The sequence below is a fragment of the Rousettus aegyptiacus genome, unplaced genomic scaffold, assembly GCF_014176215.1.
Source record: "Rousettus aegyptiacus isolate mRouAeg1 unplaced genomic scaffold, mRouAeg1.p scaffold_m13_p_1, whole genome shotgun sequence".
NCBI lineage: Eukaryota > Metazoa > Chordata > Mammalia > Chiroptera > Pteropodidae > Rousettus > Rousettus aegyptiacus.
The window spans coordinates 170,769,480-170,796,996 of record NW_023416284.1 but is presented as its reverse complement, the minus strand read 5'-3'; the positions used below and the strand labels follow the sequence as shown (position 1 = coordinate 170,796,996).

Here is a 27,517-nt window from a genome sequence, read left to right as displayed (position 1 = left end):
GAGAATGGAGAGCTTAATGAGGTGATAAAAGTCTGAGGAGATTTTAGCTTTCAGGGAAGAGACGAGTTCAGCTGGCAGGTCAGGTCTGACTGGCTGGGCCTTCACCAGGTATGAGAGAAGCTCTCTGTCTGTCACCAATGCTGATGCAAGGGCTTCCGTAACAGTAAGCTCATTCAAATGTTTTGTTATTCCGGCACCATGAAACATTTTGAGTTTTGTTATCTGGAAAATTTTGTCAGTTTTCTGCTCTGATGGGATCCTGGGCTGCGTCCAGCTAGCTCAGGTCTGTAAAACAGCCAGTGTACACTGTAGTGAGAAGCATAACATTTTCAATTCCATGACCTTCATGTTTTTAAATGTTAAATCATAATGTCACATTAACATAGAGCTTTATCCCAAATTTTAGCTAATTAAATCACGGAGAATCAGAAGAATGCTTACTATGGCATTTTCTTTTTCACTTTAGTTGTAGAGGGCTCTACACTGTTTCCATGAGCAAAGATAATTTTTATCATTGTTTGATCTCTTATTGCCACAATTTCTGGATGTTTTATTTGTAGATTTTATGAACTATTTGCAACTTTGGAAAAAGTTAATGTAACATTTACAGTCATTGTTTTTTTTTTTTTTTTTTTTGCCATGAATTACCAATATATTACCTTCTTCACTAATTGAAACCAATAAATATCTCTTTGATGAGTACAACAGTCATTATACAAACCAATTCTAGAATTGGAGCAATGTGGACTCCCATACATGGAAAACTTGGGGGCGGGCGTGGTTACATTTTATTTCCATGATCTTAGATTTGAACCTATTCTAAACACTGACTAGTTCTGAATAATTATGAGGAAGCATAGAGTTAATATATATGAACATTCTTTGTAAACGGGAGTAATAAATATTTTGTATTAAAAAATTGACTAAGGATTTTGTCATTGGATTATTTATGTTTATTATTTTTGATGATACCTTGTTTTATTTGCAATGAAGGGATAGCCCATAAAAATATTTATTAACAAGTACTTTAACCCAGAGCTGTGTATACATCTTTTACACAGACTTCAGTCTTTACTTAGTCTGTTTAGAAATTTGAATGTAAAATTTTCAGTTGATAATGTTTTCTTTTGATTGTGGTTGAAGAGATTTATTTCACACGGAGATATACTTGAGATTCATTAATGAATCAATCTCATAGAGTTCGAAGAAAGTAGAGAGACATAATCCAAATCAAACTTAGCAAGAGTAACTCCTGTAGGTAGTCTGCTGTTAATACAGGAAAAAATGCCCTGAATATTAAAATGTATTAATTTAGTAAAACCTCAAATTATAGTATTGTTTAAAGCCTTATTTTGGTATTAGCCATAGAAAAAGGATTTTTATTACTTTCCCTCTCTCAGTTAAGAAAAAATAAACCCTAACAAATGAGAATCAGTATTTGATTCATTCGTTCAACTCATTTAACAATTTTGAGGTTCAATTATCCACCTGAAATTGTGATGCTTGCTGGGATACAAAGATGAAAAATTCACAAGCTCTGAGTTTAAAACTCTCATATTCTTGCTGAGGAGGAGAAAAAGCATATTTTCAAGTAAGGACTGTAACAGAAATCTGAAAGTCTGTGTGCAGTGTAGTGGATGCAGTTTATCTCGGTGGAAATTCAGGAAGGGGGAAGGATTGGGGAAGGCTTACTAGGGCAGTGTTTTGAATAGGATCTTCTCTCATTGACTTCTTTCTGTAATTATGGAAATAAAAACAAAAACAAAGTTATTTTTCAAAATCTGTATGACATGAATTTAAAAGGAAGTTGACGCTCTGACTTTTACCTTCTACAAGTAGGAGTCATGAGAAAGGCTGGTAGTATTAAAGTGACAAGGAAAGAGCCAAAATCTAAGGGTTCGAGGTGCTCGAGCCTTTTGAGGTGGGGTCCCCTAGGAGTCCCGTGATAGCTTGTGGGGGGCGGGCTGTGTCGGTGAGAGGCCGATGTAGGGGCAGCTGGTGAGGGGGGTGGGGAGGAGGCTGGGGGCCTCCGCGGTGGGGCGGCGAGCGGGACGTTCTTCCTCGAGGCCTTGAGGACTTGGGCAGGGACAGCCTCTCTTGCTGTGTTGCTCCTCTTGAGCCATCTCTTTTGACATCTTTTTCTTCAATTCTCACTCAAGTAACGAGTAAATTTTCTATGTATAGCAGTGATTCCCCAACCTGGTTGTGCATTAGTATCACCCGGGTATTTAAAAACAAATTCTTAATTAAAATATTTTATCAATCGTAGTTGACATACAATATATTAGTTTCAGGTGTACAACATAGTGACTAGATAATTATATGTACCTTATGCCGTGATCACCATGATAAGTATAGTACACATTTGGCACCATAGTTATTTACAATATTATTGATTGTGTTCCCTATGCTGCATTCCTGCATCTATTAAAAATTTTTCTCCAGCTTTATTGAACCATAATAGACAATTAGTTGCTCATATTTACATTGTACAATTCAATGAGGTTTTTTTCAATTATAGTTGGCATACAATAATATACCAGTTTCAGTTATACAGCCTAGTGATCAGAAATCCAAATAACTTGCAAAGCAGTCATCCTACTAAATCTAGTAATCTAGTACCCCTCTTCCCCATACATATTTATTACAACATTATTAACCATCTTCCCCATGCTACACTCTACATCTCCATATCTATTCTACAACTATCCATCTGTATCTCTTAATCCTTTTGCCTTTTTTTTTTTTTGCTGTCCTCCCAACCCCCTCCCATCTAGTAGCCCTCAAAATATTCTCTGTATCTATGAGTTTATTTCCACTTTTGTTGTTGTTCTTGTTGATTTTGTTCTTTAGATTCCACTTGTATGTGAAATTATGTGATATTTATCTTTCTCTATCTGACCCATTTCACTCAGTGCAATATCTTCTAGTTCCATCAAGGCGATATCTTTTTCCATCTCCTTCCTTTTAGTCTGTGTGTGTCTTTTAATCTGCAGTGAGTCTCATGTAGGCAGCATATGTCAGGGTCTTGTTTTCTTATCTATTCAGCCTCCCTATCTTTTGGCTGGAGCAATTAATTCTTTTCCATTTTGAAGTACTTGTTGATAGGAATGTAGTTATTACTATTCTTTATTCATGTTTTTGGTACATGTTTTTTTTCTTTATAGTGGTCTCCCAACATTTCCTGTAATACCATCTTGGTGTTGATAAATTTCTTTAGCTTATTTTTGTCTGGGAAGCTCTTTATCTGTCCTTTGACTCTAAATGATAGCTTTGCTGGATAAAGTATTCTTGGTTGTAGATCCTGGGTTTTCATCACTTTGAATATTTTGTGCCAACCCCTTCTGTCCTGCTTAGTGTCTTTTGAGAAATCAGCTGCCAGTCTTATGGGTGTGCCCTTGTAGGTAACTAACTGCTTTTCTCTTGCTGCTTTTAAGATTCTCTCTTTGTATTTAACCTTTGGCATTTTAATTATCATGTGTCTTGGTGTGGGCCTCTTTGGGTTCCTCTCTCTTGGGACTCTCTGAGCTTCCTGTGGTTGTATGTCCTTCACCAAGTGAGGGAAGTTTTCCATCATTATTTTTTCAAATAGCTCTTCAATGTCTTGTTTCCTTCAGGTACCCTTATGACATGGATATTTTTACATTTAATTGTGTCCTATAGGCTCCTTAAATTATTATTATAGTCTTGGCTTCTTTTTTCTTGCCATTCTGATTGACTTCCCCTTCCTCTATATCGATGGTGGTCTGAGCCTCTTCTTTATCCACTCTGTTAATTCCCACTAATATACGCTTCATCTCAGATAACATGTTCTTCATTGACTAGTTCCCTTTTATTATTTCCATTTCCATTTTTATCTCTTTGTTAAAGGTCTCATGAATTCATATATACTTCCCCTAAGTTCACTTTTCATCTTTATAACAAGTGTTTTGAATTCTGCATCTGTTAGATTGCTCGACTCCATTATTTCTGGATCTCTGTTCCCTCATATGGTTTCTGCTTCTTTGTCTTCCCATTTTGGCTGCCTTTCTGTGTCTGTTTCTATGTACTAAGCAAAGCTCCTAAGTCTCCTGGTTTTATTAGTGTGGCTTTGTGCAGTTGGTGTCCAGTGGCATAGTCCTGAGAGGGGTTCAGCAGCAGGCCAACTTTAGCCCCATCCTGTGCCCCTCTGGGGCCACCTGTTATGATTCAGCCAGAAATCTACATATTGCTTATAGTTGCCTCAAGAAATCACACCAGAAAACGAGGTCAGCTGCGACCATTTTGAGTCTTGGCGCTGCAGAGGACACACCTGGATGTGGTTTGGGTGGGGCCACGAGTTGGGGAGGTGGAGTTTCAGGGAATCCTCTGGGCGGAGCGACCTCTGTTCTCCAGTTTGATGACATCTCAGCTATGGCGGTGCTGTGTCCGCACACTGGGAGCAGGGAGGGCTCAACAGAGGAACACTGGATCCTGCCGACACTTCTGCCAGGGAGCGAGCCTCACCTCTGGTCCTTGCTCCGACAACTCAGTGTCCCTCTGTAAGTCCATGGTGCCCCCCAAGCAGCTGACTGGGCAGTGGTGCTTCAGAGCGAGCAGGTCTGTCACAGCAAAAATCTGCTCGCAGCCCCGGCCCCTTTGAGAGGCGTCTGCAGCTGCCACAGCCTCTGTCCCACTCAGCCGCTGGGCAGGTCTTCATCCCCACCTACCTTCTACCGTTACAGGTTGATTAATTATTTCTTTTCCTAGTTGTAGTGCTTCTGTTCATCTAGGCGCCAGGCAACTTTCCTTGCTCTTTGCTCCACGTTTCTGTCACAACTTTGATGTAGTTGCCAGAGGGATGAACGAAGCCCCTTATCGACTATGCCATTTATTTTCCCTCCCTCCCACGTCTGTTTGTCATAACCGGCAATTTGTACTCAATCCCTTTCGCCTCTTTTACCTATTTTTCCAATCCCATCTGGCAACCATCAGTCTATTCTTTGTATATGTGAGTTTATTTGTTTCTTTGTTTGTTTAAATTCCACATATAAGTGAATTCATATGGCATTTAGCTGGAGGTTCCGGAAAAAACTGAAAATAAAACTATTATATGACCCAGCTTTTCTACTTCTAGGTATTTACCCGAATAAATTCCAAACACTAATTCAAAAAGATATATGCATGCCTCTGTTCATTGCAGCATTATTTATAATAGCCAAGACATGGAAGCAAACTAGCTGTTTATCAATAGATGAATGGATAAGGAAGATGTGGTGCATGTATAAATAGAATATTACTCAGCCGTAAAAAAGAATAAAATCTTGCCAGTGTGACAACATGGATAGACATAGAGGATATTATGCTAAGTGAAATACATCAAACGGAGAGCTTTTTAAATGTATACATTCTTGGGTCAATCATGGACTTACAGAATCTCCATGGGTAAAGCCTAGAAAGTGTGTGTGTGTGTGTTTTAACAGTTTTATTGAGATATAATTCACATACCATGAAATTCACTCCTTTAAAGCATAGAGTTCAGTGTTTTTTATTAAATTCATAAAGTCCTGTAACCACCAACACTAATTCTGCAATGTTTTTACCACTCCAAAGAGAAACACTGTACTCATTACTAATCAATCGCCAGGCTCTGGCAAGCACTAATGTACTTTGTGTCTCTATGGGTTTACTTATTCTGGATATTTTCTATAAATGGAATCATACATTATGTGGCCATTTGTAATTGACTTCTGTCACTTAGCATAATGTTTTTAAGGTTCATACATATTGTAACATGTCTTAGTACTTCATTCACTTTTATTGCTGAGTAATATTTCATTGTATAGATGTGCCACTTTTTCACTTATTCATTCATCAGTTAATGATGAATCACGTATTTATAATGCCGCTGTGAATGTCTGTGTGCATTTTGTGTGGATATGTCTCTTCACTTCCTTTGAGTATATACCTGGAAGTGGAGTTGCTGATGTATGCGTTAACTCCATAGTTTAACTTTTGAAGAACTATTGAACTTTTTACAAAGTGACTGCACCATTTTACATTTCCACCACGAGTGTATGAGAACTTCTGTTTCTTTACATCCTTGATAACAATTGTTATTAACAGTATTTTTTATTTTAGTCACCTCAGAGTACGTGAAGTGCTGTTAATGCGGTTTTGAATTGCATTTCCCTAATGACTGATGATGTTGGATGTTTTTTTATGTGCTTATTGGCCATATGTCAATCAGAAGATACACATATGTATTTGTATCTTCTTGGAAAAATATTTATTCAGATTCTTCGCCCATTTTTAACTGGGTTGTTTGCCTTTCAGTTGTTGAGTTATAAGAGTCCATGTTTTTAAAAAATCTACCTCAGGTGACATTGATACAGATAATTCTTGGATGGGCAATAGGAAACCATAAGGTGGGTAGCTGGCACACCTAACTTGACATTTTTACTCGGAAATGCATGAACTGGTTTGATATAGGGCTTTACTTTGTTGTGAACAAGTAAGGCAATATGGTTCAATGCTAATTTAATGGAATTAGCTGTTGGTACATTTATCCTTCCATGGCCAACCCTATTATTACCAAATTCATCCTTTCTGGGCACTACTATTAAGTGTAAGTGCTCTTTGAGCTTTTTCCCTCAATCACTTCTTATCTCCAGCTACATTCTTTCTTTGGAAGACCTCCTCCCTCCAGTCTTGTGATGGTATAGCTTTAGCTCTAACTTGTTCTGTCATCTATATAAGACTTCTACTGCTTGTCCTGTAAGTGCTTTAAACTCAATATATCCAAACTTCAACTCAAGATCCATCTTCACAAGGCTTTTTCTGTGATCCTGATTTAAAGACACCACAGTTCAGTCACTCAGGTATATGGAAATGTAAGAACTTCTTAGGCTGAATTGCCTGCATCATGAGTGTGTCGTGGGGTATGACACACATTCATAGGCCACAACTTTTGAGATTTTAATTTAATAGTTCTGGGATTAGCCAGGGAATACTAATTTCACAATTTTTACAAAATTTTACAATTTTGTTAATCAACTGGTTTTGGAGACCGCTGTGAGAGATTCTGCAGTGGAAATATTTCACTTCTCCCCACGTCTGCCCCAACCCAGTCACCCCTTTTTATTTTCATCCTGTTGCTCCTGCTGTCGTTTGGGTCCTCGGCATCTCAGTGGTCTTCTACGTGATTCAATTCCTTTGCATCCCTTCTCCATTCATTCCTTCCTCCACGTTGCTGCCAGAGTTACCTTCCTAAAATACAGACTGGCTATGTCACGTGTGAGATTAAAAATTATCTGATGATTCCTTATTTCCTATAAAGTGAGCCTAACCTTTTTAGTACGACCCTTTGAGTTCCTCACAGTCCAGCAGTTAGTTACTTTTGCCTGCACTTCTGCTCTTCCTAAAGGCAATCTAAGCTTCGACCACCTAGACTCTTTATTTTTCCCCATTTCATGCAACTCTTTGTTAATGCTGTGTCTTTTTCTTAAACTTCTGTTAAAATTGTGGCAGTGTTAGACCTGCTATGAAACATACTACATTATTCCATTGGCTTTGGTACAACAGTATGAAACCCAATCAGAGGTAATCTCTTTAAATCTTAAGAAAACCTTCTGACTGATGCACAAGGCTCACACATGCATTTGCACATTTCTTTAGAGTAGGGAACAAGGGATTAGTAGCTTATTTGCCATGGTCCATTAATGGCATTAGAGATAAGATTGCTTTCTTTTTCTCTGGCAGCCAAGTAAGTCATCAGCGTTGATTGGATTCAGTATGAAGGATTTCATCAGAGCCTCTGGTCAGAGACTTACCCTTCTACCTTTAACGTAGGGAAGGATCAACATGCACTCCAGCTGGTACAAGTTCTGCTGAGCTATAAACATAGTATGCAGTTTAGTGAACTCACATATTTTGGTCATGTGGATGATTGGTGCACTTGCTGGCTCCATTGCCCCCACTCACCTGGTTGTGGGTTTTATATACATATAAGTTTGGCAGCCTTGATGTGTTGATCCTGGATATAATTTGTGTACATCTGGCTCTGATACTCCCATCCACCTGGCTATAGTTTTGTGTATATGCACAATAAGCAACCCTGCCATGTTGCTTCAGATAAGATGGAGCATCCTTCACTGGACAGAGGCAGCTCCTGCTGTGTCCAGAATGGCACTTAGAGTCATAATTCATACCTGCAGACGTTAAATACCTTTTCTCTGTCTACTTCTCTAACATATACTCATTTTTATCTCATGTATCTGAAGTCTGTATTCTAGGGTCTCTAGCCTTCTATAATAACACTTTCTGTTAATATTTTTTAAAAATATTGCTTGGATTCTCACCCACATACTGACAAATCTGACCTCTATGTTACTCTTCTTTTCTTAGTATATTTGGAAAAGTTGGGGTGTGGCGTACCATTGCTATTTACCAATATCCATACCCTCTCCCCATGGGAAGATTATTCTTTGCCCTGTCGGAGGAGTAGATCTTTGTCATGTGGCCAGCTTTGGCCAACAAAATGTGAGAGGAAATGTTATGTGTCACTTCCTGAAGCTTTGCCTCACTCTTTTCTGTCTGTCAGTAGATGACTGTTGATGTTCCAAGTATTGATTGCTTTGTCTAAATGTCCCAGCATGAAGATGGTGACCATGTGAAGAAGAGCCCTTAGCCAATCCGTGATACATGCTAGCATGAGAGAGAAAGAAAACTTTGTTCTTCTATGCCACTGATAATTTGGGGTGGTTTCTTATCATCGCATGTCCCAGGACCTAAGATGATGCCTGGCATTTGGGAGGCGTTCATCAAATACTTGATAAATGAATGAACTGGAGCAAGTCACTTTCTTTTTAAGTGTCTCAAACTGGAATACTCATACTCTCCATCCTCCCATCTTCAGTGGTCCTGGGCTAGCAGCGAGTTTGTAGTACAGGGTGAAGTGCACCATTGTTTTAAAGCAGTAATTTTTCTATAAGATATTTGAGGAAAAAACCCCCACATTTTATGATTAAAATAGACGTGTGTATGATACGCGATGGGACATAAATCTTATACATATTTTTAAAGGAAAAATACAGGGCTTCCGAGACTATTTGTGACAGTAGGGCACTGCTTCATGCTATACTCCAAAGACCCCTTGGAAATGTGTGGGAAGACTTGATAATCTCCGAGCCTCTATGAAATACAGTGTTGGACCGGAGCAGAGAGATGTCAAAGACTCTTTAGTGGGGGCGCATGGTGTGAGCAGCAGTGAACTGGGAGCCAGCAGCCTCGGGCTCCAGTTCTTCCCTTAATACTTAATAAAATAAACGTAGAACCCTGTCGCGTCATTTAATCTGCTAGACGCTCAGATTCAGGAAAGGATGGACTCACACTTCTGCCATCTGTCCCATTGGATTGCTTTTTAAGGGATAATATTTTTGAAAGTATTTCGGAAATTATTAAGCTCTATTCCAATTGAAAAGTGATACAAAATTTTTGCCATGTTTTCAAATTTGAAGATTTTGTTTATACTCTAATTCCACTGGGTGGCAGTATTTCACTTGTACTCTAATTTTACAGTTTGTATATAATCTCATAGAAAAACATTTGATCACCATCGCATTCTCTCCCAACCTTGTTTTTCCCCTTCTCTATCTCATGCTCTTTCTGGCTCCCAAAAACAATTCTGAGAAGGTGTTGCCATTAATTTTTTTAAAGAAAGGATTAATGACTTAAATGTGGGGACAGTTTTTCTAAAATTTAGTGATGTATTCAAAATTTCATTAGGGAAGTGTTAAATAGCTCAAATGTGAACAAATTACTTTGATGTAGGTAATTAAAAACAGTTAAAAATCACCTGCAAAATCTTGCCATTGACTTCGCGAATGCTTTAAGAATTATTTTTTCAATAAACTCATGTAGACTTTTTTTTGACTGATAATACTAGTGATGTTTACTTTATCTTATGTATCAAAAGATCATAAAGTTGTTATGCTGAATCCTTTGATGCCTATGACAGGTTTGAGAAACATTTTATCATGGTTCCATATCAGTTTACTTTGTGTCAGAATTTCTTAGAGAATAAATTCTACAAAATGAGTTAAATAAGAAAAGTATACTTGTAAAGCTTTATAAGTAATTCCTTGCTAACTTCTGTTGATATTAAGGCTTCAATATAAGTGACAGCCGAGGTCTATTAGAATAGTCTTGTCCTGTAGCACAGAAAAAGAATTAAAATATTTAGCAACATAATGGATTGCTTGCTTTTACTTGTAAGGAGACTGTCAATGCTATTTTTTAACTGCCATAGTCACTACATTCTATACAAGAGAAAGTAGCAGCTTTGAAAATCAGGCTATTGAAAAGTTGTTTATAAAACTTCCTGTACACAGAGAAATTTTTATTTTTAAATGGCTGACACTTGATAGAAAATTTTAATTGTTTTGTGCTAAATAAATCTTTGCTGTTTTCAGGGAGAATAAGTTTTTTGAAAAATGGGTGTCTGACTTGAATTGGCATGTTAATGAAAATTTAATCTTTTTCTCTTAGTGGTTATAATTATGAACCACATTTCCTCTCTTCTGATATATAGAATAATGATAAGCTGTGTGCACCATTTTAAAAAATTGTGAGAGGATGACCCTTAGTTTCTAACTGATTCTCAAAGAGACTTGTGATTGACATAAAGTAAACAAACAAACAAACAAAAAACCCCGATATTTCATCATCATTTCGTATTTTTGAAGTAGATTTAAAAACTGCTTTAACCTCATCATGTATTAATCCTCATTTGCACAAGGGGTAAAATGGAGGAATAGTGTATCTTAGTTAAAGCAAAGGATTTTAGAAAAATCCCACAATTTTTTTTTGCGCAAATTAAACAGCAACTGGCTGGCTGATTAGTTAGGTGGATTCATTGCAAGTTGAACAACTGAATCTAAAGTGCTCTGATTAATAAACCAGGAAGAACGTGAGGGTGAACGCAAGTGGTGTGTCGAGTCACCTGTCTAGGTGCTTCCCTGCCAAAGCTTTGCATCAGTGAGTGAGGAGGCATGCTTCTCATGTTTGCTGAGAAGAGAGAACTGGGAGAGATAATTGCTATTTTGTCTGAGAGAAGCAACATTTAAAATATTACGTCTCAGTGACAGAAATAAACCAAGGAACTCAAGGAATTAATAGAATTTAGGCCTCGTATTTGCATTAATAAATGATTTTTAAAGAATAGAGAACTAGAGAAATTTGCCTTGAAAACAATTCATAAGAAAAAGATTTTTTGGAATTTTCCCATTAGTTTTGGTTTTAGGGAGAAGTTAGCACAGTTTGGGCAGAGACTGGTCAGAATTTGTAAACTAGGTGAGTTGCTGAAAGAATCAGTGATCTGATCTTTGGAATACACAACTCATGTGAAGTAACTCGTTGTGGTCTTATCTTGAAACATGTAGGTCTGAACAAAGTTGTTTTGTGTACCAGTAGTTTTTTTTTTTTTTTTTTTTTTTTTATGGATGAGAACAGAACTTCATTATATCAATATCCCACAATTTGTTTCTGTATTTTCCTTTGATGGACACTTGTGCTATTTCCATTTTGAGGCTATTATTAATAAAACTATACAAAACAACACCTTGAGTTCTTTTAGTGGTTTACCTGTTTTGCAAGTCAGTGTACAGTTTTGCAAACAGTCTGGAAGGACTAGAAGAATGTAAAAGAAGAATAGTCATAAGGGTTGTTATTGAGTTGTTATTGAACACCAACCACAGCGGGTCCTGTGTTTAATCCTTTAAATAGATTATCTAATTGAATTCCTTCGCAACAACTCTATGAGGTAGGTAGTAGAACCAGGATCCCTTTTCTTCACAAATGAGAAAATGGAGGCACAGGGTTGCTTTAATGATTTTCTATTTACAAGTGGTAAATAGTATAACTTGGAATGGCGTCTGAGTCTGAATGTTGAGTCCATCCATGGGCTACAATATACTGCCTTCCAGGAGAAGAGCGTTATAGAACCAACAGAGAGAAGTTTCAACAGAGAATGGGAATTATTAAATGCTGCAGGCATTAAAGGAAGATGAAAAATGAACGTGACAGTTAGGAGATGAGTTCATTTAAAGATTTTTTTTCCAGTGGAGTGTTGAGGGCAGATGCCAAATTGTAGTGCACCGAAGAATGAAAAGGAAAGTGAGATTGTTTGGTGAGGACAGGGCCAGTTAGAGGAAAGATAAGATTAAAAGAAATGATGATGGGGCAGAGACTATAGGAAAACCAGAAGAGGAAGGATTTGGGGAGGTTTAATGCTAGGAATAAAAGGAGGAGATTCTGTACCATAGCAAAGAGGTTGTTCAAGTCAAACAATCGAGCTTTAGACAAATAACCTCTCTCCGTGTGTCTTTCTGGCAATTTTTCAAGTTTTTAAAGTATGTTCAAATGCTTTTAGTTTTACTGTTGAATGATTTAAAAATAATTTACAATTAATAATTTAATACATCAGGTACTTTTGAATTAAATCACGTAGAGATGTGAAAAACTAAAGAATTGTGGTTTGTCTTCCAAAATGATTTGCTGAAAAAAAATGATGTGTTCAAACCCATCACAACCACTGTCAGTGTGGCCTGGTTAGCATCTGTTCTCCCCATTTTCCCTGGCTAACAGAATCCTGACTTGTTTTGGTAGAGGTGGGATGAATCTTTGTCACTCTAACTAGTATGGCAATCTTACTCCTTGTCTGGCAATTGGTCTAAGGATGTCTATGTCACCTAGTTCTGGCTAATGAGAGGTAAGAAGGCTTTTGTGTGAGGCAAGCTTTCACTTTTCTCATGAAAAGGAACAGAGGCTCTTCAGCCTTCTCCATGGCTCGGACTCCAGACACGATGCCGAGAGGTCACCCTCTGAATGTGAGGCGACATGCATGACAGTAAAGTCAACGTGCGAGGGATGGCAAAGCAGAACAGTTCTGGGCTACCTGGCTTTGCACCTCTCGTATGTGGGTGATAGACCTGTATTGGTGAAGTCACTGTTAGATTTTCTGTTGCTTGCAACCAAACATAGTCCTAACAGAAGGAACATCCTTCGGCTGTTTCTTATGCATATGTAGTTCATAGCTATGGTAAATTTTAAAATAATCCCCCGAATTGACTCTTTTATTTTTATAGCCTATAACGTCTCATTAAAAGGGTTTAAAAGAATCTAGCTTATCAATTTCAGAAACAATTTAGTCTTTAAAAATGATATTTGACTACTCTACCCTCTCTTTTAACCAGTTGGACATTTTTAGTTTCTTTTTAGTAATTAGGGTACTGCCTGCATGACGTTTGCATCAGCCATGTCTCCATTATGTCAATTAAAAAAAAAAAAAATATATATATATATATATTTTTTTTTGTCATGGAAGAAACCAAAGCACGAAGCTGTCAGAGATAGATTTCACATCACAACTAGATCAGCTCAAAGGAATATTTCATTAAAGCACTTAGTCCACATTCTAAAAAACCTTAATAGAAGAGAGATTTCATGCCGAAATGTTTCCTTACTATGAAACTTCTAAAATGTATGTCTGCTGGACTAGTTGGATTAGAATGGAGTTAAGTATAAAATAATCCTCAATATTCTTCAGCGTTCCTGGGATGAATATCGTAATTCTGTGTTCTTTGCATCTAAATGTGGGACACTTGAGATATGGCTACTGGGGAAGGTATCATTTTCTGTCTCAGCATTATATGATCTAAAGTAGACAAAGATAGGTGACATTGTGACATGGGAGCTTTTATTGTGGGACTCAAGGTATGTCAGATGAAGTAGTAAAATCTGTTTAGCGTTATATAGCGAGTCTAATACTACTATAAAAACTTTATCTGTTTTTACAGCGTGACTTGGATTTGTATTCAAATGATAAGACACAATGAAATTTCTAGTCAATTCTGGGAGTACTGTGGAGAGAAAAATGACCTGTCAATTTAACAACAAAGTCTAGACACTACTATAAAAATTGTTCAAGTGACATTAGGAAAGTCAACATTAAAATTGTCAGAGCAATTACATAAAATTTATTGAACACATGAATAAACATTGATGCATGTGACATAGAAAGTAAATGTGGCATCCAGCAAATATACCTAATTATGCAGAGATGGAGCGTTTTAATATGCTGATCTTCTTGTTTAATCCCTTGAGTCATGGCATAATTAGCTACAAAAGGATTTGATCATTTCAAATCAGGTGGTCAAATCATTGGCTTCATTCTAGATTATCCTCACATTGAATGAATTATTAATAATGCAGTCTTAGTGCTTTGAGTCAAGCCTATTAAGAATAATCTAAACTTCGGATTTTCTCTAAAAATTATATAAAAAGGAGGGCTCCATTATTGTATTCAACTTTAAAGGGAAGCGTAATTGCCTGGTAATGCTATTGTTTGGGATGTTTTTAAAGAGAATCTTTATTCTTTGAGATGTTTCCCATTTTGAAATATGTGTGTCATCACCAATCACTAAATGATGTAAGTCTTCTGCACTTAAAAAAAAATCTGGCTTCTTAAAATGGTTAGAGAAATGGTAATTCTGTTCTCTGCTTTTCCAATTTATGAAATCCAGATGTTTAACAGTGCTTCCTTTAGAATTCGGTAAGTTACATGGGTCTCCTATGAGCTCATATTATGTTGTCACTTTACCCACTGAAATAAACAGATTTGTTTTTATCTATTTCCTGCTTTGAATCATACTCATTCATATATTGTTGTGTTTTTGGTTATATATCTAACACATACCCTGTTGTCAGTCACAGCTTGTGACCTACTCCCTCTATCACAAACTCTTTCCCAGTAATTCTAGCTCACACAGGTGCAACCATCTACATTTTGAGTTTCCTACATTTGTGTACACGCTATAAATCTATCATAGTTTTCTTTCCTTGTGAGCCCATTGCTCCTGAAAATACATCTTGATATAGCATTCCAGTCATCATACATTGAAAATGGCATTGAATATGAAACCTGTTTGCAAACTTTGAATAATCTGTTCATTTATCAGTGTCTTATCATAGTTTTAAAATTATTTTTATCATTTAGTTTAATTTTATTTAATTCACTAAGTGCTTTGTGTAACCTTTGTTTACTCAACAAGGGCCCATTTATTGTGGGAATCGTGTTTTAAATTTTATTGGTCCACCTCAGTTTACCACAAGACTGGATATGTAAAAAGCTTTTAATATGTAGTTATTAATTGGATTAAACTCTAGAATATTTCACATATATGAGCGTATTAGTATGATTGGGCCGCTGTAACAAAATAGCATAGACCAGGTCGCTTAAATGACAGGAATTTATTTTCTCATGGTTCTGGAATTTGAAATCCCAGATCAAGGGCTAGCAGATTTGGTTTCTGGTGAGGACTCTTTTCCCAGCTTGCTGATGGCTGCCTTCTCGCTGTGTCTTCACATGACCTTTTCTCTATACCTTCCTGGAGAGAGAGAGAGATCTCGAGTGTGTCTTCCCATTCTTATAAGAACATCAGTCCTATTGGTTTAAGATCGGACCTTTATGATCTCATTTAACCCTAATTATCTAATTACCTAAAGGCCCTATCACCAAACACAGTACAATTGGGAATTGGAGCTTCAGCATGCAAATATGAGGGGAACAAAGTTTAGTTCATAATTTGATATTATTAGTTTTTTAAGAAAAGAACTATTGAATTTGCTTTTCTCACATGGTTTTTTTTCGTATCACATTTCTTCAACTTAGCTGATCTAAGCCTTCATTTCACCCATATCTTTCTCTAATCATGGGAGTTTTTCTTTCTAATATTTTTTGCTCTGTATGGTTTGGCAGGTGTTAATTAAGTCTCCTTAAAATTCTGAGCTGGAAGTGATCAAGGCTCCTCCTGGAGTTTTACCTAAAAGATCCCCTCTAGGGATCTGACAGAGAGTGAATTAAAGGCTAAGCTTTATTAATAACTCCCACTGTTCCCTTTTTCTTTCACCTTTGAGAGGACCAGCACTTCACACCTGGCTACTAAACATCCGTCTGAAGGACTTTTGTTGATTATTTCATAGAGTTTAAAGTATATATGAATGGTCTTAAGTCTGATTATTTATGAGAGGTAATGAAGCCATCCTCATTATGTACAAGGGGATGAGCCCACTGGTAATTCTGTGAAGCAATTGTCTTAGGCCGAGTGGCTTATTTTTGACCAAAAGAGCTGACAAGTTTACATGTTCTGTACAGATGAACAGAAAGGACGATGCTTTCATATCCCACATTTCAACTTACCATTTGCCATAAAAATAGCAATCACTGATAATAATTCATTTTCTACCTTGAAACACAATCGCACATGTATACACATGCATGCACACACATGCATGCAAGCACACACACACATGCACACAGATACACACTTGAGCCAGATGTTTGAGTCATTACCATAATTACCCTGTCATGTTCGATATTTTCTTTTCAGGCTCCAAACTCCAGCCTCCTTAACAAATAATATTATCAGATCTATTGTAGGAAAACCTTATTAACTCTAAATCTAATTTTTCTTTTCAGCCTTGCCAAGTGGGCCACTTATTTGTCTTTGTAGTCATTATTATTATTTTTAATTAAAACCCTTGGAGCTCTTTCCTGAATTTATTGGGCTATTCTCTCTTAGATTTTTCCTAAGAGTTATTTTAGCTCTTACCTGTAGGCATAGCACTCTTAACTATGTAAACCTCCTGTTATTTTAATGTAGTATTGCATAACAGGACCTAGGCTTTGGTCTACCTGAGTCAGTACAGAACTTTCTTTATACCCCTAGGTAGTCATTGATTTTCTAATTTTAATTAGCCAGATTTTATTATTTTTGCCATTAGCATGACATGTCGTGTACTTACATTTTGCATTTAAGGTGCGTATGTTCTTATCATTAAATGAGATAAACTTCTTGTAAATAAAAATGTTTGGTGTGTGTCATGTATTATTTATCATTTTCTTATTAAATCTCATTGCTTGCTTATTATTTTATTCTGGTGTACATATGCAGATTCTGAAAGCTTGTAAAGACTCTAATCGCATAGGTTAAATTTTAACTGTAGCCTTCCTCCTTCTGATATTTACGTGTGTGTGCGCGCGCGCACGCGCACGTGTGTATTTTTTTTTCAGTCCCTGTTCCTGTACATTGGGGAGGATAGAAGCCTCTCTAAGATGCCTGTGTAACAGGGGGAGGTTCATATCCTCATCGTTATCCTTGACGCTGTTTTCCTGCTTCTGCTCTGCTCAGCGCACACCCCTTTGTGTGGCTCTGCTCATGTTGCCCTGTTCTACATCAACTCAACATAGGCAAGGAGTTCAATTTTTAAATAAACTTTCATTAGTGGACCATCTCCTTTCTCTCCACACAAGAAATCTATGTGTGAGTGTAATAGGGTACATTGACGATGGGATAAGAGAGGGCTATTACAGCAGGGTGAACAACTTCGAATTAAGTTTTAAACTGCCGTTAGTTACCTGGTCTTTGGTGGTCTCAGGACCTGGATGTTTTGATTATCCACTTCACCCTAGTAGCTGGCCAGCTGGATTCTCTCTTTCTTCTTCTTTTTCTCCATCTCATCTTTCCTTCTCAATCTTCACACTGTTTTCTCCATCCTCTCCATCCTTCATGGCACCCATGTCCTATAGTCCGTGGTGCAGGAGAGTTCAGCTGGCTCCATCCCTCTTCCGAAACTCAGCAATTTTCTATTGTTGCCTATTCCAGTTTATCAAAGTGCTCAGCCTGAACAGGGTCCACCCTCTCAAAGAGGCAGTTGGTTGAACAAAAATATTTTTTAAAAAATATTTTGTTTTGTTTTTACCATTATAACAATATCAAAATGCCAAAAACTTGGTCATGATTATACCATGTTTGTACAGCTTTACGCACCAATAGTTTCTGATTTTGTAACAGATGGGGCATGAGAGAGATCCAATTTGGGTCAATTAATGTGTTAAAATTAGAAACGAATGTGTTGGGTTCAGAATTTATGTTCATGTGCTAGAAATAAAAACTGTACAGTAATTAAACTCCAAAGAGGATAAATTCAAATAAAATAACCTGAATAATTAGAATTTTAATTTTAAGTCGACTACACTATCCAATAGATATTGCTGTTCAATATAATTTCAAAACTTCTGACTTTATAAAAATAAATTCTTTTTAACCCGAAATTTCAAGCTTACAGAACTATTGTAAATGATACGTTAGTTCTGATTTTTTACATTCTGAGGTTCCTTCTCTGGATTTAATTGGAGTTCCAGAAGCAGATCTTTTATTCCTTCATGTTGACCCGCTTTATTCTAACTTGCCTAACGTGAGTTTTTTTTTAAAAATTATGATTCATTTGGAGATAGTTATGATTCTTGATATAAGTGACTTCCTATTAGAACCTGGACATTTTGGATATTATGTAATGAGACCCTGGATCTTATTTATTCTTTCTGTTTTAACTGGGTTCCTCTGACACTGCAACAGTAGGCAAGCGGGAGGGCCACCTCATCACCCAGGTCCCCCACCCAGGCTCCACTGACAGCTCTATGGATTGTACTTCTTATCACTTCTGACTGGGGTGGGAGTTCCGGCTTTCCAGTAGGCCCCCACCGATGTCTCCCTGGCTGAGAGAGATGCCCCGTGTTACTTCTTCCCACATGACTTGCCCTGATGGCAGGGGTGGGAAGGAGGTGAAAGTCCTGACTTTCTCCTAGGTCTCCTCTGACACATCGGTGGGAAGGGGAGGGTACCTTTTTGCTGCTATTTGTGGGTAGAAGTTCACTTCCCCACCTGGCTTCCACCGGCATTGCCAAGGGCAGTGTTTGAAGTCTTGCCGCCTTTGACACCACCGGCCTGGGGAAGGTAGAAGTCTAGCTTCCTCACTTGGCCTTTGCTTAAGTGGTGTTGAGCTGGGGTAGGGCAGTTATGTTATTGTCTAAAAGTTTTCTGCCTTGCTACGCTGTACCTTTCTCCTTTGTCTAGAAAGAGCTGACCGTTGGGCTTTCTTTTGTTTCTACTTATTGGTGTTACTTGGTTGCCGGCTTTTTCACATCCACGTCTGGGTTATGTTAGGCAAAACAATCAATCAATCTATCAATCAGTCAATCAAACAAACAAAAAAACAACTTAGGGTACTTACCACTGTGTAGTTCCTTAGTCCCAGTGTCCCTGGGTGGTCTGCCTGCTCCTTGCCTTTCAGAGTCTTCTTATGTTTGTGTTTATAGACCAGTGGTTTTTTTTTTTTTTTTTTTTTTTAAGTTGTACTTAGTGGGAGGAATAGGAAAAAGGACATTTACTCCATAATCCCAGATAAAAAAGCCATCAAAAACAAGATTTATTTTATTGTTTATATTTGCTCTTTCTTTAAAGTCAGAAGAAGACAATGACCAACTTTGTAAAGACACTGGAAAACAATTTGCATAACCCAGATTACGATATATGAAAGATTCCTTTAAAAATTGCCTAAAACACATATGTGTAAAAGTGAGTAGTTAAAGAAACTAATTCTAGGAATGAAGAATTCTTAGGAAGTTGATGTTATAGAAGGAATTTTTCTTGAACATTACAATTTATGTATAGTTGATATCCTCAAGAATTATATTTATTTAAATTGTATCATTTAAATTATTATAAGTGGGAGCCATAGATGTTATTCTTTTATTAAACTAAAAAGTATTACATACTTTTTGTAACAGATCCAACGAATTCAGAGTAGGTTCGAGTAAAATAGTACCCCCTTCCCAATTCCGTGTTACAGATGTAGCTACTGTTAATGTCACACACGCATCCATCCGGCTTTTAGTCTGTTTACACTTTGAGTCATGCTCTCCCACCTCCCAGTTTTCCTCCCCAGCTCTCTTTCTATGTCCTTCGTAAGCTCATCCTTCTCCATCCAGCTATTAAATGTTGGGATGCTTTCAGACTTGGTTCTAGAATTCTTTTCTTCTCAATATTGTTTTTTTGGGAGAACTCATCTAAATCCTTGTTTCAATTGCCCTTTACACTCAGATGATGCATAAATTTCTTTTCCTAGTTCAGGTTTCTGATCTGAGTGTCAAACCAATAATTCCAACTCTCCACTTAACATTTCTTTTTGGATATCTGAATGGCACCCAAACCCAACATGTCAAGTCAGGCTGATAATCTTCCCTTCCAACCTTTTCCAGATTTTGCATCTCAGTAAATAAAACTACTATATATTGAGTTATATTTGCTAGAACCTTACTGATTTCCTCTTTCCTTCACTTCTCATTTCTAATGAATCACTGAGTTGTGTGGCTTTTACCTACTTAATCTGCCCACTTCTTTCCATTTTTACCTCAAAGCTTTCATCATCTCCTACATGGGCTAATGCTGTGGATTCATTCCTAAATGGACTTTCTGCTTCTAATCTCATTGTGCTTGACTTAATTTTTTACTCTGTAACCAGAGAGATCTTCTCAAAATACAAATTTGGTTATTTCACCTGCCTGTTTAAAATATTTTAATTTTTTTTTATTGCTCATATAGTAAATACCTGAATCCTTAACATGACTTAGCACAGTGCCTGTCATATAGTTGACTCTCAAATATTATGTGAAAGAATATATATATAAGATGAATTTATATAGTTTACAATTTTTGCTATTAAAATAGTATTGCTACACACATACATATATATCTGTATGTATCTTTGTTCTTGCTAATATTTCTGTTAGGTATATTTCTAGAAGTGGGATTATGTTTTCATCTATTAAATATTAAGGTTAGTAGAGCAGTTGGTGTAATGCCTTCTAGCTATCAAGAGAAAAAGAGGAATCTGATCTAAGAAGATCAGTGATGATTTCTTAAGAAAGCCATCCTGTGCCTTCTAGCTAATGGAAGGGAATTATATTCTTAAAGAATTGCCCAATTACTTAAGGATTTTTTTTAAAATAAAAACTTTATTATGGTGACATTGGTTAACAAAATCCAGTAAGTTTCAGGTATACAATTTAACAGTAAGGTGTGTATATATTGCATTATGTAGGATTTTTTTTTTGAGATTTTATAACAAATAACTTCAGATTAACTATTTTGTAAGACAGAGCAAGAAACAAATGAGTCAAAATTTTATATTCACAAGAAATGTGACTTACTCGTATTTTTATTTTGCTTATGTTTCTTTTATTAATGATGACTATGGAAGTTAGGTAGTTTAAGGAAAAGAATAATTTGAAATGGGGTTGGTGACATAAGATGGGCTAATAAAAATAACGTATGATTTACAATTTTCATAGAAGTAAAGGATCCGCTTACTCGTGTAGTCGATACTGGGCAGGTAGTGTTTTCAGAAACATATTCTTCCATCTCTGCCTCTTTTGCTCTGCTCCCTGGAAGGAGGATGGTGTGTGTGTCGCTCATGAAATAGGCAGAAAGCAGCATGAAGGTATCAGATGCCTGAATGGTGGGCAACTACTCACTCTGCACTTATTAGTCTGTGATCTTGGGCAAGGTAGTTAATCTCTCTGTGATACTTAGTTTCCCTATCGGAAAGCAATACTAACTACTGATTTACATGCAAACTAGATTGGATGTGATCATTTGTTTTATTATTTATTAATGTATTTATTTGAAAATTTATGTATTGTTTGAGCTGATACCAAAATACTTTATTGCTGATTTTAGTCATAAATTCGCATACCAGAAAATCAGAAGTGTGTGATACGGGGATGTTAATGGTTTTAAGAGCCTTTTTCGACAGCTATCAGGGTGCAAAATAATTCTCAAGAGGCTCTAAGGCACTGAGAAGTACCACGAAATTCTGAAAAAGTTAATATGCTTTTGGAAATATCCATGTACTCAAAGGGAACATAGAACCCTATGACATCCATAGCTAACTTTTTACAAATTTCTACTGTTTTTCCTCTCATTCTAATCTATTTATACCGAAATGTGCAGATCAAGCAGCTTTGTATTTATTTTCATCTTACTACTAATTTTATGTCAGTTACTTTGTGGCTGTTTAAGCAAAACCTTGATTTGATTGCTCTGTTTGTCATTTCTTCTCGTTTTAGGCAATGGGCCTCACCACGACCGTTGCTGTACTTATAATGAAAACAACTTGGTGGATGGTGTTTATTGTCTCCCAATAGGACACTGGATTGAGGCCACCGGGCACACTGACGAGATGAAGCACACGACAGACTTCTATTTTAATATTGCAGGCCACCAAGCCATGCATTATTCAAGGTAAAAATAGCGCCATGTTTATAAGTGTAGAAATAGGACAAGAGGTAGCATTAGGACAATGGCAAGTATTTACTATGTTCAAAACTGCAATGTTTTCCTTCAGAGGGGTTTTAAGGTCTTTAGTTCTTTGAGGAGAAAAATTACAGTGAATCACTATGTGAGCTTTTCCGGTTCTAGATGTGAAGGATCCTTCATAAAGAATTCTTTCTTTGAAAACATACCATGGCATACTAGATAGTATAGTATACTAGATAGTAGTTAACCAATCTTTGTACTTAGTGGATTAAAAATAAAAACTGGATGAAAATATCCTAGATTGGTATCTTTTATCATATTGAGCAATAGTGTAACAAAAATAGTGTCTCCTTATAAAATCTTATTTAAATAAACATGAGCAAAAATTTAGACATAAAAGTAGATTGGATGTGATCATTTACTCTATTATTTATTAATATATTCATTTTTATTTGTGTTTGTTTAATTATCATTAAGCAAACAATATAAGCCCCACTGAAAATTTAAACACAGGAAGATGCTCAATGAAAAATAAAGTTCACTATTCTTTCCTTTATTCCCACTCATCAGACATAACTATATTTATTTTTCTGGAGGTTAAATCCAGGCCTTAAATAATATACATACAATTTGTTAATGTATTAATCCAAAAATAGCTATTGATTACCCTCTATGACATGAAAAATTTAGCCCACTTATATTTTTCCTCTCTCTCCATTCTCAGTCCCTACCAGACTCATTAAAAAAATTATTTTTTGTTATTTAAAAATTTTATTTTTTGACCCATAAGTTTTTGTCAGTGCCTCTTGATTTCCTACTGCATAAGATCAAAGATTTATCGCCCCTGCAATTTCCTCCACATCTACTTCCACCTGTTAACTCCTATTTTTCATTACTAACACGTTTTCAAGGTTTACAGAATTTACATTTAATTTAGTAAATAGAAATAGGTCTTGCACACTTTGATGATTTTAAATTTCAAACCAATATCCAACATATACAATATTATGTATATTGTTTACTTTAGAACATTCGGTGCTTGTACCATAGACAAAGAGATGCATTCTCATGCCCTTAAAAATCGTATTGCTTTGAATGAAAGGGAATTAATACTAATAGGGTTGTGATGGTAGGAGAGAGAGAGAAGGCAACTTCATCATAGTATCGGGGAATCAATGTTTCCTTGGACCTTTCTTATAAATTCACACTGGATGTTGGTCTTGCAGATGGGTGGGAGGCAAAGCATGAGGAACAGGTAAGCATGGTGTTACTGTTTACTGAGGTGAGGACTAGGAGATGAGCAAGTTGGCATAGGGGTTGAGATAAAAATTTCATTTTAGACATGTTACATTTGAAATGCATGTTAGAGTGTGGAAAAGAAATCAACATGATGTGTGAAATTTTGAGGAGTGGTTGAAAATGGAGAGATACAATAGGTGACATTCGAAGTGATGAGTCTAGATGAGATCATTTAGCAATTCAGTGCAATATAGAAAAGAAGTGAAAATACGACAGTGTAGAGATTAAAGAGAAGAGGATCCAGAAAAAAATACCTCTGAGAAGGAGCATCCATTCAGATGCTCTGACACTTAATAAGGAGATGGATGGGCTATTTTTCATTTATCCTGAATCACATTTACGGAGAACCCTTTTATATGAAAAGTTATGTCCTAGGCTGTAGGGCTTTGTTCTACTGTTTGACTGTTTCTTCCCCTTTATTGTCTTTGTTTTGTCAATAAAGACACTCCTTATATGGATGTTAGATTTTATGGATCTATATCCTATTCTAGACTTTTGAAAAACAATTTTCAGCTACAGGTTTTATTGCTTTACATTTTGTGATCACTTTATTTTTTTTCCAACTCAAAAAAATTTTTCCCTAATTTTTGGTAATTGTTTTCTTAATTTCCATAGCTTCTGACTAATTCTATTATTCTGTATTTGCATATTATTCTGTTTAATATGCAAAAGAATATTTTATATTATTTAATATTTATTAATTAAATATTTAATCAACAATTTTATCAATGATTAAATATTATTTTATATTTTAATATTAAATATTGACTATTTAAATATTACATATTCTTTCATCTTTTTTAGAATACTGTGGAGAATTATTGAAAAAGTCTCACCTCTTACAGAACTGCCTTGTTTTTTCCTGGATTAGTTGTTCTCTGCTCATTTGATCTTTCTCTTTTGTGATGTTAGTTTTTAAAATAACTGGTAATTCTTGTTGTTTATGTTTGTTCTATGAAAGAGCAGGTTGATTATTAAATGTGGCTGGCATGAGTTTCTTCTGCCATTACTAGCTTCGATACCTATGAGAGTGTTGGTGTAGGCTGTGTGCAAATAAGCAGGGCATGTCTCCTTGTGTAGATGGGAAGCAGACAATCAGTTTGACCATCCCTGTCACCACCACCACCTCCCCCGCCAGATGAAAAGAGGAGGACCTGTGTGGGCACCCTCTTACTCAGACGGCCTTTGCTTCTCAAGTAAATGTTTCCATTTTTAAAGACTTTAGTGCAGAGAGACTGTAATTTCTGTATCTTGAAAAAGGCTTGTTGCCAATTAAACACTTTTCAAGAGAAATAAATTAGACATTATAAACATCACAATTATACTGTTTTGAAAATGTTACAGTTCAAAAAATGAAAAAGCATGCTTAAACTCTCCAGTTCCTTTGGCTTCTAAAGAAAAGGTATACAATAATTTTCAAAACTCAAAAGTATTTTATACACTGTAAAATAATAATTTTGCACATTTTAAAATACTGTTTTATCTAGCACATTTTCCAAAATGAATGAAATTAATCACTTAGGAGAGAACGAGGGACTTGGATGGCAGCCCAGCTCTCTCATTTACTGTTGGGGAACCTTGGGACAATCCTGTAACGGTTCTAGATTTCAGTTTCCTGCTTTGCAAAGTGAGCTGGTTGAACTAGATGGACTACTAAAGTCAGTTCTGGGAATAAGCAAAGACAAAAGTTAATTTTTAAAAAATTAGGCTTATATGACATTTGCTAATATGTTATTTTGGCCTAATAGTGACTACACATCATAGCAGCTTCTCTGGTTTCAAATCTGGGGACCAATGTCTGCAATCTAGCTCTGCCTCTAGATAGTACTTTCCTTTATTTCTGTAGCTTAGGATGTACATTCAATCCAACTTTATAGAAGCTGTATTTGGAAATACACATATTACAGTCAGTATACAAATAATCTTTAGTATGTATGTATATGCTTATATAATGATATTTTTAGGTTGCTCATATTTATAATCAAATTTTGGCCAGAAATCTCTTTTGGAGTAAATAGAGAATAGCCATAAAATGCTATGTGCAATAGCACCAAATTATATTGCCCTTACCTCTACCACTCATACATCACAATCAAGAATCTGCTTTCAATTAGTAATTATGTCTGATTGAATGTGATTTTTCTAATAGTTAAAACCAAGACCATAATTGTTCCTGTTAGTGCAGGTAGGAAAGGAAAACACCAGGGTCCTTCTTGTTGAGTACTTCTGATTGGCCAATGATTTTTCTTGAGTATTCACTGACTGTGTGAGATTCCTTGGTGATTTCCATTCCCTATATAAATAATGCTGTTTTTATAAGGTCAAGGTAATTGATGAATATCCTCTTTTCCTTATGATTAAAATACATATTTTTATATGAAACATTTAAATATATTAAATAAAATAAATTACATATGTCACATACATAATTATATTGAAATGATTAATTTTCAACATCACGTCAAAAATATTAGTGGTAGATATTAACATTCTAATAGTAATATGAAATAATACAATCATACCCTTTAATTATTGTTTCTTAGGAGTCACTTAAAACATCTGCTGAAGTTCATGGGAAAAACAGTTTTTGCTGATAGTACTGCCGTAGAATCAGTACAGTTATAAAGGAAGCAGTTGGATTCTGTGCTGCCTTTATATTATCAACAGCATTATTATTTAAATTATAATTAAATTACCTTGGTCACTGGTGAACGAGAGAGAAGCTTGATTGAAGGCTAATGTATGATTGTCAAATCTCAGGTTTTGTTGATAAGAATGGTAGTAAGAAAGAGGAAATAGTCTATTATATAAATTAAGCAAATTGGATTCCTCTGTCATTATGTGGGTATAATATGGCAATTTTACTATAAGAATACTGATTTTTACTACAAAAGAGAGCAGAAAAATGAAGAAATACAGGGTGGGGGAAGGTAATTTATAAAAGATAGGCACCATTACAGAAAAAAAATGTTAATGAAAAAATATTAATGATCCTATAGAGTTGAGAAAAATTAATGAGAAACAGAAAAAAGAGGAGAGTTGGAGGAACAAAACTTTTGTGTAAGCAAGAATGAACTGAACCCAGGAGAACAAATAGTTCATCCATGATCGTGGGAGGAAGGCAGAGTATTTGGGTATAGATGCAGATAGGTTGGTGTAGTAGTGAGTCATGTGGAAGTCCGATTTTTGCTTTCTCTATTTCCCATCAGATGAGAGTAAGAAGAGAGAGAAGTTTTAGGTTTGAACGAGATAGATTGATGGGGTAACTAATGGAATGTAAATATACTGACTCATGAATTTTAATTTTTATGCAGCTCTCCCAATTTCAATATTACAGTGGCCATGACAACCAAAGAAGGGTTATTCTCTCATATTAGATTAATACTGAAGATGGAGCAATTTTGACAAGCTGGATAGCCTTTTTCTACAGTTTACTGTGTGATTCTAGTCAGATCAGAACAAAGTCTAGGTAACATGCTCAGATGGAATCTTGGTAGGTTAAGAATTATATACTATGTTTTTCTAGTTACTATAGTGGAAGGCGCGCTTCAGGAAGACCCAAGTAAATCTATTTATATTAGAGTCAGGGAATGCTTCTATCTTGTTTTCAGAGGGTTGTTCTATGTCTATCACTTTGCTGGTCATCGACTGTGACCATTTAAGTTGGTTTAAAAGGACTAATTTCTTAGATTATAGCTTTGTCTTTGCCTGAATAGAATGGAAGGATTAGCAAACCCATGGGGGAGAGATCAATTAGGAAACTAGTTAAAATGCCTATGTTCCTTACTATATATGAGATTCAGTTGTGCTGTTGACTATTTCTGTCTCATAAGGGCTCTATTATGACTTTCCTGTTCATAGATTTGGTTTTGAAAAGCAATGTCTCTATTTTCATGCTTCGATAAGTTATAAAATGTCTTTTCCATTTTTCTTTTACTGTCTTTTTAATTTTTCTCTTCGAATGTCATGTAGACTTTAGTTCCTGATAAGTAAATCAGTAGTGTTGAAAATATTAACTTAATTGATTAGCATGTGTAAACATT

At 36.0% G+C, this 27,517-nt stretch overlaps 1 protein-coding gene across 1 annotated transcript in view; it reads left to right on the top strand.

Moving 5' to 3' along the window:
* The window catches only part of EPM2A (EPM2A glucan phosphatase, laforin), a 73,711-nt gene that overhangs the window by 9,023 nt on the left and 37,171 nt on the right, over window positions 1–27,517 (top strand). The window contains exon 2 of the mRNA XM_016160279.2: window positions 21,986–22,160. Within this exon, the coding sequence (XP_016015765.2) occupies window positions 21,986–22,160 (175 nt within the window). The remainder of the gene's footprint in view (window positions 1–21,985; window positions 22,161–27,517) is intronic.